General features: G+C 39.5%; 3 protein-coding genes across 5 annotated transcripts in view; 1 reads left to right on the top strand and 2 right to left on the bottom strand.

The window, feature by feature from the left end:
* Positions 1 to 15,220, bottom strand: part of galnt16 (UDP-N-acetyl-alpha-D-galactosamine:polypeptide N-acetylgalactosaminyltransferase 16) — a 375,091-nt gene that overhangs the window by 141,229 nt on the left and 218,642 nt on the right. The window lies entirely within an intron of this gene.
* Positions 1 to 15,220, bottom strand: part of zc2hc1c (zinc finger, C2HC-type containing 1C) — an 835,825-nt gene that overhangs the window by 723,151 nt on the left and 97,454 nt on the right. The window lies entirely within an intron of this gene.
* Positions 1 to 15,220, top strand: part of otofb (otoferlin b) — a 59,985-nt gene that overhangs the window by 10,721 nt on the left and 34,044 nt on the right. For all 3 annotated transcript variants that reach the window (NM_001442369.1, NM_001442370.1, NM_001442368.1), the window contains 12 exon segments: positions 555 to 778; positions 1,205 to 1,313; positions 2,677 to 2,854; positions 5,022 to 5,142; positions 6,705 to 6,805; positions 7,788 to 7,878; positions 8,661 to 8,777; positions 9,199 to 9,351; positions 11,116 to 11,305; positions 11,390 to 11,514; positions 13,237 to 13,371; positions 13,455 to 13,616. In NM_001442369.1, the coding sequence (NP_001429298.1) occupies positions 555 to 778; positions 1,205 to 1,313; positions 2,677 to 2,854; positions 5,022 to 5,142; positions 6,705 to 6,805; positions 7,788 to 7,878; positions 8,661 to 8,777; positions 9,199 to 9,351; positions 11,116 to 11,305; positions 11,390 to 11,514; positions 13,237 to 13,371; positions 13,455 to 13,616 (1,706 nt within the window).

Raw genomic sequence — 15,220 nt, 5'->3', positions numbered from 1 at the left:
GCTTCCGAGTGAGCCGAGCGCAGATTGATCGGTAGGAGGATTTTTCCCTGGGACACCAACAACAGGCACTACGTCACAACCATCCCCCTACAAGAGCAAGCTCCTGATTGGTTAACGCCGCGCAAATGTCCGCTGAAGTTCAGATTTTCGAACTCAAGCGATTCAAGTGAAAAACATGGTATACGCGTCAGACGCTCAACTCGCTTCGCTTCATTTTTGTGAATTGCATCATTCGTGCCACGTCATTCTTGTGTATCATTCCGCAGGATATCTGTTCGCTTTTTTGCATTTACTTAACATGTAAATCACTCGCGTTTGACACTTCTTCCGCATCTGGTGTGAACGCAGCATAAGATGTTTTTGTCATCCAGGATCACATATAATCACAGAGAAATAGTTATTTATATGCAGTAAATAAATTCACTATGATGAAGACAACTTATTAAAAATAATAATAATAATAATAATAATAAAATAAAATGAAAAAATAGAGCGACTCCAAAATAAATAATAAGGAATGATAAGTGTTCAGTGTTCCCCTGGTTCATTCGTAGGCTTTCTCCCGACTCTTGGCCCGGCGTGGGTCAACATGTACGGCTCCACGCGCAGCTACACGCTCATGGATGAGTATCAGGACCTGAACGAAGGCCTCGGGGAGGGCGTCTCCTTCAGGGCCCGTCTGCTGATCAGCCTGGCCGTAGAGATCCTGGACACCTCGTCTCCTGAAGTCATGAGCTCCACTGAGGTGCAGGTGGAGGGGATACCCAACATCTCTGATGTAAGCCTTCTACTAATTACAGTCAATAATTCATCGTCTTTATTTATCACCCCCTACATTATTTATTTAGCAGCGGTGCTCATAGTAGATCATTGTTTGGAAGACAATCATCTACACAGTCAGAGCCAAAGTTAGGCTTTGTCTTCATGTGACTTTTATGAGCACGTTTGCTACATTAACATACTAAGGTGCAAAAGAAATAACCTGGTAAATTTGACTATAGTGTTAATGATTTGCAAATAAACATCCAAGTAATCGCAAACTAAAACTGTTCAACAATATTTGTTTACTAAAATAAAGTAGGGCGACACGGTGGCTGAGTGGTTCGCCTCAAAGCAAGAAGGTCGCTGACTTGAGTCCCGGCTGGGCCAGTTGGCATTTCCGTGTGGCGACCTTTTAATCGATTGTTTGTTTCTTATATCCTAGAATGCCACAGGAAAAGTGGAGGAATTCTTTCTCTTTGGAAGTTTCCTCGAGGCCACCATGATTGACAGGAAGATCGGAGACAAACCCATCAACTTTGAGGTCACAATAGGTAAAATCTATGGTGGACAAGTTCACAGTCACATGTGTAGAGGGAAAATGCTCTGATTTAGAATTATTCACATATTAGTGAAAAACCAAAGGAGACCAAAGTCTGTCCGGATATCTACACTTGTAGCAGTGCAATTTGGCTGTATATCGGCCCTGGTGGGAGGCGTTCGTTGCCTTAGTTTTCCCACCAGTGACGATGTACAGCCACAATGCACTGCTACAAATGTGATTTAGCATTTATACAACAGTTCAAGAGCATAATCATGAATATAAAAAGAAAATCAAACAAGAAGAGTCTCAAAAATCCCTTTGTATGAGGAACTACTTTCTTCCGCCATTCTTTCACATCTGCAGCTGACGACAGAACAGCAGAAGCCACTACTAATACACCAATGTCACTTTAGAGCTAGTGTTTGAATGATTCTCTAGCGTAAAGTGATGACAAATCAGGTGATTTTGCTCACATTTTAAGATTATATGGCTGAACTGCATGAAATGCCATCAGTTTACAGAGATTTCCCAGTATTTCTCTGTTTCAATCGAGCCAAATCCAAATCCTTTCAAAAAGCCAAAGCAGCGCAATCACTAGCAGATTACTGTTGTGTTTGTAAAAAGAAAAAATGTAAACACATGCGGGCATTTCTTCTTTCTTTCTGTTTACTGAACTAGTCTGCAGTAACTGGAAGACTAATTAGAAACAAGCAGATGGCCAACCAAAAAGTAACTCAGGATTATACAAAGAGTACCAACACAAAATACATAAATTCTTATATGTGAGTCCCATCTCACTCAATACACTACAATGATTGACTCTGAATGTCACTTACCAGTTTGCTGTAGTTAGAAATTATGAGTTTTTCCTTCTCTAAGGGCTTTTTATGCAGTCTCTGTGGCCATCTTGTGGATGAACGTCAACCGTCTTTGCTCTGCTCAATGACAGGCTTATGGTCGCCATTGCCTTTATCTTAGAAATTAAAAATATTTAAAATAGCCACTATCCTTGAACATAAAATGCATAGATGCAATCTAAACAACTACATTCTCAATTAAAAAAAAGCCTCAAAAGTACATGATGTTGCCCAACAGCTGCAATATTTGTCAAACTGTGCTGAGTTTATTGATCTGCTGCCACTCTGTGTAGGCGGAGTAATACACAAGAGTGAAGAGGCTGTACGAGTTCTGATATTGTAGAATATCACATGGCTATCAGCCAATCAGATTCGAGAACCAGACAGAACTGTTGTATAAATATAAATATACAACACTATTCTTTGAAAACTCATATTTTCCCTTGCATAGACGTCACTTTTATACTTGTAATGAGAAGATTCTGTAAAATACCGTGTCTGTCCTCTGCACTCAAGGAAACTATGGGAGTGAGCTCGATACTCCAACCAAGCCCAAATCGAAGAAGAAGAAGGGAGATGGCGATGACGAGGAGTCTGAGCTGATTCACGGCTCCAGCGACGAGGAGGTGGATGATGGTGGAGACGTGACGTCGGTTTCCACAACTCCTCCAATGAAGCCAGTCATCACCGACAGGTTCAACACAAAACATTGTTCTGAGACGTAATAATTCTCTAACTAAATGCAAACCTAACAGAAATAAAAGAAATCTGATGGAGTATACACTAACCCGTGCATTGTTCAGTCACAAGACAGCACCAAAACTGACAGAAACGACACTGACTGAATAGAGCAGTGGTCACCAAACTTGTTCCTGGAGGTCCAGTGTTATGCAGATTTTAGCTCCAACCCTAATAAAACACACCTGAACAAGCTAATCAAGGTCTAAAGCTGCGGTCACATTAGAGTTTGAGCATGCGATATTCTGTCGTGCGTCGCTGCGAAAAGGGGCGGGATTCTGTCCAGAGAGGTCATGTTTTGATCCTCGATTGGTCTCATGCAGTCAAGTGATGCGATTTCGCAGGTCAGAGTTCACCAAGCTTGAACTTTGCACCGCAGCAACCTGCAAAACTTGACGCATGACCTTGCGTTTCTGGTCTGACGCATTTGCGTGCTTATGAATGGAAGTCTATGGGAGGAAAAGCCCAGTGTGGCCGCAGCTTTACTAGGTATACTCGAAACACCCAGGCAGGTGTGTTGAGGCAAGATGGAGCTAAGTGCTGCAGGGACACCGGCCCTCCAGGACTGAGATTGGTGACCCCTGGAATAGATCACTGATTATACTACGTAATATTAATTCACAAGATGGCGCCAAACAGTCAATAATAGTCAAAAACCTTGGTGTAAGAGACAAGCTGGACTGCCAAATGTATATGCATATGAATCTGTATGTAAGTATATGTATGTGAATGTCTTCACTGATGGTCGAGGTGATTCTCAGTTCCTAGATGAGCCTGCGTTATTTAGCGGTTGTTATGTCGAGAAAACAGCTTGGAATGTTGCGAATGCACTGGATATACTTTATCCTGCTTTTTTTAATGACTATTTGCCACACAAAGTAAAAATTAGACACAAAACATAGTTCTGAGCTGTAATAGTTCACTAATTAAAGCCAAAGATGACAAAAGGGCTGGAGCATACACTAACATTGTCCAGTCACAATGTGGCACCAAAGAGTCAACAACTGGTGTGAAAGATAAGCATGTCAATATGGAAATATTCACTAAAGGTAAAGATGATTCATAGGATCTGTAGGAAACAACTAGATTACCCTCAGGGTATATACAGAAATCAGAGTGAAATTCAATACCTTTTTAGACCTTTTTTGAAGACTCACTACTTCAGGTTTCAACCAGTAATATTGGCGTCATTTTAACTTTCAGTATATTTACTAAATAGGGATTGTAGGAAGCTAATCCTAAACTAAAACATCATTCATATACTGAATAAAAATGCTAATGCAGCAGGTGGCGCCTACAGAACTCCAGAAATAATGGTGTTGCCACTGAACAAAGCAGCGTGATGTCAAATTTATTAATTTCAATATTCACTGATTAAATTCAGGCAAACTTTAGCATAAAGATGCAAGATTTAATACCTTGCAAAATACCATTTAAGACCTTTAAATAATTTTTAAGGGCCCTAAATGTTTCTAAAATTACTTTGTAAGACCATGCTGGCACCCCGAACCTAGCAACCCCTGCCTAAAAAATCAGCATATGCTGGTGAGGTATATGTTTTGATAGTGGCATGCTGGTCTTGCTGGTTTCAATGCTGGTTTTGCTGGTCTCAATGCTGGTCAGGATCAGCACTGAGACCAGCATCGAGACCAGCAAAACCAGCAGTGAAACCAGCAAGACCAGCATTGAAACCAGCAAGACCAGCATTGAAACCAGCAAGACCAGCATCAAAACATTCCATACCAGCATATGCTGTTTTTTTCAGCAGTGACTGCACAGCAATCTCCTAAAATACTCTAGCAACACACTAGCAACAAAGTAAGTAATGTGCATTTATATAGCGCATTTATAGTCTATGGCCATACACCTCAAGTGCTTTGCAATCATGAGGGGGATCTCTCTACCCATTAAAAGGGTCAGTCTTACCAACTGACTATCAACCATCTAGATTTGTTTATCACCCTATACAAACTTTTTTAAACTACTTTAAACGTTCAGACAAGGCTTTCTCAAGCCAATATTAAAGTTTGTCTTTACTATCTAGTTGGTGTTTCTGCCTAGGTCATCTTATTTTGCATTTTAGTGTAAGGTCATGTGATGCATCGAGTTAATTTATTCTGCAGGAATTATTTCCACCTGCCGTACTTTGAGAGGAAGCCCTGCATCTACATCTACAGCTGGTGGCAGGACCAACGACGACGACTTTATAATGCTAACGTCCTGGACAAAATGGCAGATAAACTGGTAATAATAACAGAACATGAAAAATTAAATAAATAAATTACAAATAATACACAAATACAGCAGAAAATAAGTAATGAAAATGGGAATTTTTCCTGGGAATCATATTTCTTAAGGAGCTGTTAATGTAGAATTGACCCAGACCCAAACAAAACCCAATGACTTATGTGTAATACCAATAAAATGACACAAGGAGAAAGTACTGGACTAATAAAGATATTTAATACTGCATTTGAAAGTCTTTTTAAATGATGGCAGCTTTCAATAAGCCTCTCATATGTAGAATGAGGTCACGTGCATTGCTCAGGTTTTCTTTTTTTTTCACTGACTTCAACAGATTGTAAAAATCTTGATAGTTCTGTGGGTCTCGTCTATCAAATCTGATCTTTATTTTGTATTCTCTATTGGATTCGGGTCAGGTGATTGGCTGGGCCATTCTACAGCTTGAGTTTCTTTGAAAGCATTTGAGAGTTTCCTTGGCTGTGTTTTGGCTCATTGTCTTGCTGAAACCTCCACTCTGGTTCCATTTTCATCCTCCTGCTAATGCAAATGTTGGACTGAAGCAGCTGATATTGATTAAAAATGAGGAACTGCAGTGGGTTGCTACAGAACTACAGAGATATTTCAGCTGCTGTCTGGGCTTTCACTGCCTTTCTACACCTCCCTTTCTTCATGTGTTCAATACTTTCTCCCAGCGTCACTTCATTTTATTACACAGAGCTTCATTTGTAAACTAATTAGATTTGTTTTCTTTGCATATGTGGATTTCTTTGGTTGTTATCAACATCCAGTGAAAATTTTAAGTCAACAGCACCTTTAGAAATATGTTTTCTGAGAAAAATGGTGGCATGTACAATACTTCCCTGCTGAAAAATCCAGCTTAAACCAGCCTAGGCTGGTTGGCTGGTTTTAGCTGGTCGACCAGGCTGGTTTTAGAGGGGGTTTGGGCACTTCCAGGCTGGTTTCCAGCCATTTCCAGCCTGGTCTTAGCTGGTCAGGTTGGGAGATGACCAGCTAAAACCAGCTAGACCAGCCTAGCCAAGCTGGGAGTCCAGCCAAAACCAGCTATGTCCAGCTTAAACCAGGCTGGTCAAGCTGGTTTTAGCTGGATTTGGCTGGTCATTTTCCACCCTGACCAGCTAAGACCAGGCTGGAAATGGCTGGAAACCAGCCTGGAAATGGCCAAAACCCCCTTAAACCAGACTGGTCAACCAGCTAAAACCAGCCAACCAGCCTAGGCTGGTTTAAGCTGGATTTTTCAGCAGGGTTATTTTACTTACTAACAAAATATTAAATTGAAAACAAAATATTGTCTTTAATTTCTATCACACCATCATTGCAGTATTCAATGATGATCATGGATTATTGGTAGAGTTTATTCTTTTTATTTAAACTACTGTAGTTGTTCCTACCATAGTAACTATAGAATCACCACAACAGATTAATTTAAGTAATTTTCTATAGTATGATACAAAAACACTATAGTATTTACTATAAATGTCTATAATGTTTGTTTTTTTCTTGTGGGATATCTGTGTTTACATTGTATCTCTGTTATGTTAAAGGAAGAAGGGTTGAATGATGTGCAGGAGATCATAAAGACAGAGAAGGCCTATCCAGAGCGTAGACTCCGAGGAGTTCTGGAGGAGCTCAGCAACAGCTGCAGGTTTGCTTTGGCCTTTGCCTTTCACATGAGCCACTTCTGATAGTAAATTATTAACAAGACGTCAAGTTATTTTGTTGTTCCTAAAACTTGAATAGGTCACAAGACTTTTAGTATTTGGGTTATTTTACAATATTAGTGCTTTATTGTTTTATATATATATATATATATATATATATATATATATATATATATATATATATATATATATATATATATATATATATATATATATATATATGTGTGTGTGTGTGTGTGTGTGCGTGTGTGTGTGTGTATATATATGGTGGGAGGCGTGCGCTGCCTTAGTGCCCCCACCAGTGCCGATATACTGCCATTTCACACTGCTACGAGTGTATTATTGTGTTTATACAACAGTTTGACGGCATAATTGTGTATATAAAAACAAAATCAAACATGGAGAGTCTCAAAAACCCTTTTGTGTGAGGAACTACTTTCTTCCGCCTTGGATTCAAATCATAAGCTGACAGTGAAACAGCTGAGCAAGTATCTTTTAAACTGTAGATCTGTAGCGTCTGCTTATTGCTGGCTGTATATGGGCGGAGTAATACACAAAGGGTAAAGAAGCTTTACGGGTGCCGATAGTACTTAAATATGTCACGGCTATCAGCCAATCAGATTCAAGAACCAGACAGAACTGTTGTATGTATATATATATATATATATATATATATATATATATATATATATATATATATATATATATATATTTATTTATTTTTTTTTTTATATATAAATATATATATTTTATATATATATATATATATATATATATATATATATATATATATATATATATATATATATATATATATATATATAATGTTACCCATAGATAATGTAGAAATGTAGAATCATATTCCTAACTTTATGAGTTCAGATAAGCAGAAAAAATGAGCAATTGTTGAACTGTTGTTATTATCTGTAGAAGATACAGTGATACCACATTTCTGATCTCTTTCAGTACCTTTGTATCTTTGGCAAACAATGACCAGAATCAGGCTGGCAGGACTAAACTGGACAAGGAGAGAGTCAAATTGTGCATGCAGGAAGTGGTAAAAAAAAGCTCACACACTTCAGTTTCAAGCATCATTGCTAAAAAACACAAAACCAGTCTTATGTTGCACATTACATCACATGGTTCAAAATTACAGATATCTTTTATGCCAAAATCATTAAAACATAGGGCAGCATGGCGGCTCAGTTTGTAGCACTGTCGCCTCACAGCAAGAAGGGTACTGCTTCAAGTCTCGGCTGGGCTAGTTGGCGTGTCTGTCTGGAGTCTGCATGTTCTCCCAGGTGTTGGTGGGACTCCGTTTTCCCCCACAGTCCAAACACATGCGCTATAGGTGAATTGGGTAAATAAAATTGGCTATAGTGTATCATACTGAGAGTTTCCTAGTACTGGGTTGCAGCTGGAAGGACTTCTGCTGCGTAAAACATATACTGGAATAGTTGGCAGTTCATTCTGCCGTGGCAACCCCTGATAATCAGGGACTAAGCCGAATGAATGATTGAATCATTAAAATATTAAAGATCACGTACTATTAAGACATTTTATAAATTTCTTATGGTAAATATATAAGCCTAGTTTTTACATAGCAATATTGCTAAGAATCAGTATGTAGATTTTTAACATAAACTGCATAGATGCAATCCCCGTTGGTAATATTATCCCATTTTAACAAATCAAACATCAATGGAAAGATGTTCATTCGGCTTTCAAATAATGTAAAAATCTCAATTTCCGAAAATGGACACTCATGACTGGTTTTGTGATCGAGGGTCAAGATATGTATTGCTGATCCTGGTTCCTCATGTGTTATTGTGTCCTCAGGAAAGCATGGGCCAGCAAGCGAAAACCATGAGGTCACAAGTGAAGAAAAGCAACGTGAAAGACAGAATAAAGCTGGCTCAAAACTTCCTCCACAAGCTGAGATTCTTGTCTGATGAGGTAGAACACAAAATGCTTGGTTGTGTGGCCTTATACAGTAGAAAACTTTGTCTTTACCATGATGACAGTAACACACATTTACTAGTTATTTTTGCAAGATATACTAGTATTCAGCTTAAAGTGCAAATTAAGGGCTTAACTACAGTAGGTTAACTAGGCAAGTCATTGGTTGTTCTGTAGCCAATCGAAAAAAAAGGCTACTAATATTGACTTGAAAAATAAATTATTCCAGTCAAACAAGAAGAAATAAGAATAATATCATAGGAGAGGAGATACTATGAAGATTTTACTAGCTCTGTTTGTTATTTGAAAAAAAATGAAATTTCATAGGAGGACTAATAATTTTGTCTTCAACTGCATATGAATTCATATAACTGTAATATATTTACATAATTCTGTCTTTGTTTTAAATCCACCATAGCCTCAACACAGCGTTCCAGACATTTACATCTGGATGATAAGCAACAACAAGCGCATTGCATACGCCCGTGTTCCCTCTAAAGACATCCTCTACTCTTCTGTGGAGGAGGAGTGTGGAAAGGACTGCGGGAAGGTCCAGACCATCTTCTTCAAGGTAGGGATGATTTCACTGCAGGCACATCTTTAAAACAACTGTTTACTGTTTTATTACATCAGAATATATATATATATATATATATATATATATATATATATATATATATATATATATATATATATATATATATATATATATATATATATATATATATATATATCTTACAATAGATGTATAGTAAATGTAAGCTCAAGAGTCACTGATGTAACTGGATAAAACTGCCAATGAGGTCTCAAGATGTATGGAAAGAGTCTTTAAAAAGGTATTAAGTTTACCTTGAGAGTTCCTGTACAGTGATGATGAATCAGTCATTCCTTAAATGGATAGTTCACTCCAAAGTGAAAATGTTGTCATTTATTCATCCTCCACTTGTTATAAACTTCATGATACTTGAAGATCAGTTTTATCCATCGTTGTTGGAGCAGGTCTTTCAGCCGCCTTCTGAAGAGTTCACGATTTCTGGTTAATTGATGCCAGTTTTTCCCAAATGCCTTTTTCATGTATTGTTATCAGCGGGGCGACGCAGTGGAGCAGTGGGTAGCACGTTAGCCTCACAGCAAGAAGGTCGCTGGGTCGCTGGTTCGAACCTCAGCTCAGTTGGTGTTTCTGTGTGGAGTTTGCATGTTCTCCCTGTGTTCGCGTGGGTTTCCTCCGGGTACTCCGATGTCCCCCACAGACATGCGGTGCAGGTGAATTGGGTTGACTAAATTGTCCGTAGTCTATGAATGTGTGTGTATGTGTGGATGTTTCCCAGAGATGGGCTGCAGCTGGAAGGGCATCCGCTGCGTAAAAACTTGCTGGATAAGTTGGCGGTTCATTCCGCTGTGGCGACCCCAGATTAATAAAGGGACTAAGTCGACAAGAAAATGAATGAATGTTATCAGCGGTATGGGGCATGTACTTGTCGTCATTTGAGGTCAACAGAATGCCGTTCGAGTTTTCCAGTGGTTATCGTATTGTCTTACAGTGTATCCGGCCAATCTGAACTTACGTTCTCTGGCATCTTTATCAACATCCTTGAACTTAGACCTTGTCTCTGAGACTCTGTCCACCTAAACAAGGGTATTTTCAAAACCGTGAGAAAAAGCTGATTCAATTTAAAGGGTCAGCAAGGTGTGGGATAGGTTCATTATAGCGAAACTCTAATAATATGATGTCATCTATTAATGGAGTTTTCTATTGCTTTTTTACCTGATGTTTTCTGATGTATGCAACAAAATCTCACGGCAATTTGTAACTTTTTCATTTAGTGTCTAATGCGTATGAATTCGTACAATCTAATTGGTACGATTTAGTATGATTTGCTCATCGCCCAATGACGGTTGGGTTTGGGGGTGGGGTTAGGTGCCACGCCTCCTTTTTACAATCGTAAAATTTCGTACAACTGAACTCATTATTAATTAGCCACTAAACTGAAAAAACGTAAAATACCAGCCTGATCTTATGAGAAAACGTAAGTATTTTACGTAAGTAAGTTTTGGCAGTTTAGTGGCTAATTTGTACGAATTCGTACGAGTTCAGTCGTACAAAATGGTACGATTTTAAAAAGGAGGCGTGGCACCTAACCCCACCCCCAAACCCAACCGTCATTGGGGGAAGAGCAAATCGTACTAAATTGTACGAATTAGATCGAACGAATTCATACGAATTAGCCACTAAATGAAAAAGTTACGAATTGCCATGAGATTGTGTTAAAAATACTTACGTTTTCTCGTGAGATCAGGCTGGATGTGTGATATTACTGTCTTCCTCCTGTCATAGCTGCCTGGCAAGAAGAGTTTTGGACCTGCGGGCTGGACGGTTCAGGCAAAGACTGAGCTGTACCTGTGGCTGGGCCTGAACAGGCAGCGTAAGGACTATCTGTGCGGTCTGCCTAACGGGTTTGAGGAGAACAAGGCAGTGAAGGGGCCGGGCGTTCAGTCCTCTCCCCCCATCAGCCTGATGTACACCAGTAAGAAACCTGACCGCTCACACCACTGACTTTCACACTGTCTGTCCAAGAGTCACCCAAAACTCCATTATTTTACACCCACAGTGAAGCAGATCTTCCAGCTGAGGGTCCACATGTACCAGGCTCGCAGTCTGTTTGCGGCAGACAGCACAGGCCTCTCGGATCCTTTCGCCAGGATATTTTTTTCGACTCACAGTCAAGTCACAGAGGTGAGACATACATAAGCATTTGAAGCAAATCTGAAATACTTGTGTGGTGAGAATGCACTTCTTGAGCAGGTTGTTTTTAAAAAATGACTCATCTCACGCATAAAAATACCAGGTATTTAAGAAACATGCTAAGAGAACAAAAAGCAATGTTAAAATCAGTTATTCTCCTTTAAAAATGTGCACTCCATGTCTTTATTTTGGTCTTTTATTTCAGCACTCTGTGTTGGATTGGTGTAAAACAGTGTACTTCTATTAAGTCATAATAGCTGCATCAATGTATGCGAGCACAGCTAAATATGCGACCTCCGAAGGAGCATAGTAGTTGCCGAAATGAGACGCAGACTCATAAAAATTCACATGAGATGGTGTTTTATTAGCAGATAATACAAATATTATAAATGTAAAATTATCTAAGCTGTTGGTGACGTCAATCTGGCAACCATTAGAATAGGGGTTGGGTCAAAAAAACTTCAATATTTTGAATTTGGACTGCAATACCTAGTTCAACCACTAGCTGTCATTCCTTATTGTAGCATTTTTATATAATTATGTATGAATCATTATTAATATGATTTGTGACCCTGTACATGCAGTTTAATATTTTACAAATATTTTTATTTCCAGCCAAACTAAAAGAAAGAAGAAAAAAATCATACTGGAAAAGTTAGAAAAATATTTAAAAAAGAATACAAACTTCACTAATAATAGTGAATAATTTTTGTTGATAATATTTTTTTACGTTAATAACATGTATTAAAACACAAAACAAGTTAATGAAACCATATTTCATAAATATATTGACACTGTCTAAAACATTTCACAATAATAGTAAATAATAGCTAATATTTTTGTCTTCAAATGAGTATATGTCCTCTTTAAAACCGATTGACCATTGAATACACGATATTACTTAAGTGAAAACACAAAGTCAAAATTAATTTGGTGCTGTTTTACTGCTTTACGTCAAATCTTAAATACACAAGATTCCAGATTCCACCAAACGTGATGCGACAGAAACATTAAAATATCAACCACTGTACTCTTAACTAAATTATAAGGGTTTTAAACTAATTAATACATGTTTAACATATTTGACATTATTAAAAGTACATAGTATGAGTGACTAATGTTGTTGGTGTGCACTGTTGAGTCACAGTTCTGACTTTCATTTTCAAAACGTTTGCTAGTTATTTAATCTTCAAGGTGTTCAAGGGTGATCTGCTGCTGCTTTCAGTAGTATGACAATAAATGTCGCGTAAAATGGTATTTAAACTAACATTGGTAGCATTTAACACTGAATAGAGCCCATAATCAGTATCTGAGGTGATCATTGTCATGTTAGTTTATACTGTTGCGATGTCGCAGAAATTGAAATTAGAAATTTTGCACATGTCGACGTAATAGCTTTGTGGTTAGCGTGCCGACATATGGTGCAGTAGCACGTCAGGGCGTCCCGAGTTCAAATCACGGCTTAAGGACATTTCCCAACCCTACACCTCTCGCTCTCTTTCTCCCAATTCGCTTCCTGTCTCATTACTGTCCTATTTAATAAAGGCAAAAATGCCACATAAAAAGTCTTTAAAAAAAAGAAGAAAATTTGCCCATTGCTGTAGCAGATGGATGGGACAAAAACTAATTTTAACAAGAAAACAATACTTTTGTCGTATGTAGTTAGGACATGGTGTTAGTAAAGCTTTGAATTGTTTTGCTGGTTTCTCTCAGGTACTGAACGAGACGCTGTGTCCCACATGGGATCAGCTGCTGGTGTTTGATCATGTGGAGCTCTACGGTGAAGCTGGAGAACTGAGAGACGATCCTCCGATAATCGTCATCGAGATCTACGACCAGGACACAGTGGTGAGTCTCCACAGCCTCAGCGTTTACCAACATTGGATCTAGATATGGATTCATAAATGTGCTCTAATCTCACACCTCCCAAGGGGAAAGCTGATTTCATGGGAAGGACGTTCGCCAAACCGATCACCAAGATGTCGGATGAGCACTACGGGCCTCCGCGTTTCCCTCCTCAGCTGGAGTACTATCAGATCTACAGGGGAAACTGCACGGCTGGAGAAATGCTGGCCGCCTTTGAGCTGCTGCAGGTCAGAACAAATCAGTTTTAATCTCAGGATGCGTCTCGGTCAGCTCCTTAGCGTGTGAATCAGTAGGTCGTGTGCACTAATTTGGACACTGGTAAGGGCAGTGACGAGCAGACTGTACCTCACGTTCTTTCATATAGATTACAAAACCAGAGAACATTTGTTTTCAAGTAGTTGGCTTATTCAGAAGTGAAGATTTCAAGCTTCATTTGGGTGTATGTCTCATGTGTGTGAAGCAAGTGTTTGTTGAGATTCCAATGCATTTGTTGACCCCAGAGGATTCGTAATGAAGCTGCAGAAACTGTCGTAAACACACACGTCAGGTCTAAGCCCCTGCCCCGGGGAATCCTCAGTCTATAGTGATTCATGATTGGCTCCTGTAATAGAAGGAAGGGCTTCATTCGCCATATTGACCATTACACTTTTCCCCATTTAAACCCTGCTGAAAAATCCAGCTTAAACCAGCCTAGGCAGGTTGGCTGGTTTTAGCTGGTCGACTAGCCTGGTTTTAGAGGGATTTTGGCCACTTCCAGGCTGGTTTCCAGCCATTTCCAGCCTGGTCTTAGCTGGTCATGCTGGGAGATGACCAGCTAAAACCAGCTTGACCAGCCTAGCCAATCTGGGAGCCCAGCCAAAACCAGCTATATCCAGCTTAAACCAGAGTGGTCAAGCTAGTTTTAGCTGGATTTGGCTGGTCATTTTCCAGCCTAACCAGCTAAGACCAGGCTGGAAATGGCTGCAAACCAGCCTGGAAATGGCCAAAACCCCTTTAAAACCAGCCTGGTCGACGAGCTAAAACCAGCCAACCAGCCTAGGCTGGTTTAAGCTGGATTTTTCAGCAGGGAAACTATACAAATACCATGTCTTGTGTATACTATAGTCGATTTTACTCTATACTAAAAATCCATATAAATCTCATTGGAGTCAGCGCGATAGCCTAGTGGTTAGCGCGCTGACATATGGTGTAGTAGCACATCCCAAGTTTGAATCCCAGCTTGAGGACATGTCCTTACCCCCCCCTCCCTTTCCAACTGTGCTTCTTGTCTCAATACCCTCGTCTTTCGGATGAGACGTTGAACCGAGGTCCTGACTCTCTGTGGTCATTAAAAATCCCAGGACGTCCTTCAAAAAAGAGTAGGGGTTTCACCCCGGCATCCTGGCCAAATCTGCCCAGTGGCCTCTGTCCATCATGGCCTCCTAACTTTCCTCATGTCATAATTGGCTTCATCACTCTGTCTCCTCTCCACCAATCAGCTGGTGTGTGGGTGCCTTCGCGTCATCCAGGTGGATGCTACACACTGAGGGTGGATAAGGAGATCCCCCCTATGTGTAAAGCGATTTGAGTGCCCAGAAAAGCGCTATATAAATGTAAGGAATTATTAATATTAATATTATAAATACTGTCCTATCTAATAAAGGCAAAAAAGCCAAACATAAGTGAAGTTTATTCATAAACTAATTTCGAGAGGAGCACGTGATTATGATTGAACACGGCTGGTTCTGCATTAGCATGCATGATCCACCAATCAGGCCATTCCTAACCCACTATAAAGAGCCAGGGTTTTTTCACTACAGTCATCTTCGATTTGAAGAACCCCCCCTTCCAC

Source organism: Danio rerio, chromosome 17 (assembly GCF_052040795.2).
Source record: "Danio rerio strain M-AB ecotype USA chromosome 17, GRCz13ab, whole genome shotgun sequence".
Classification (NCBI taxonomy): Eukaryota; Metazoa; Chordata; class Actinopteri; order Cypriniformes; family Danionidae; genus Danio; species Danio rerio.
The sequence above is the reverse complement of the archived record's forward strand: the minus strand, read 5'-3'. Positions and strand labels throughout refer to the sequence as shown.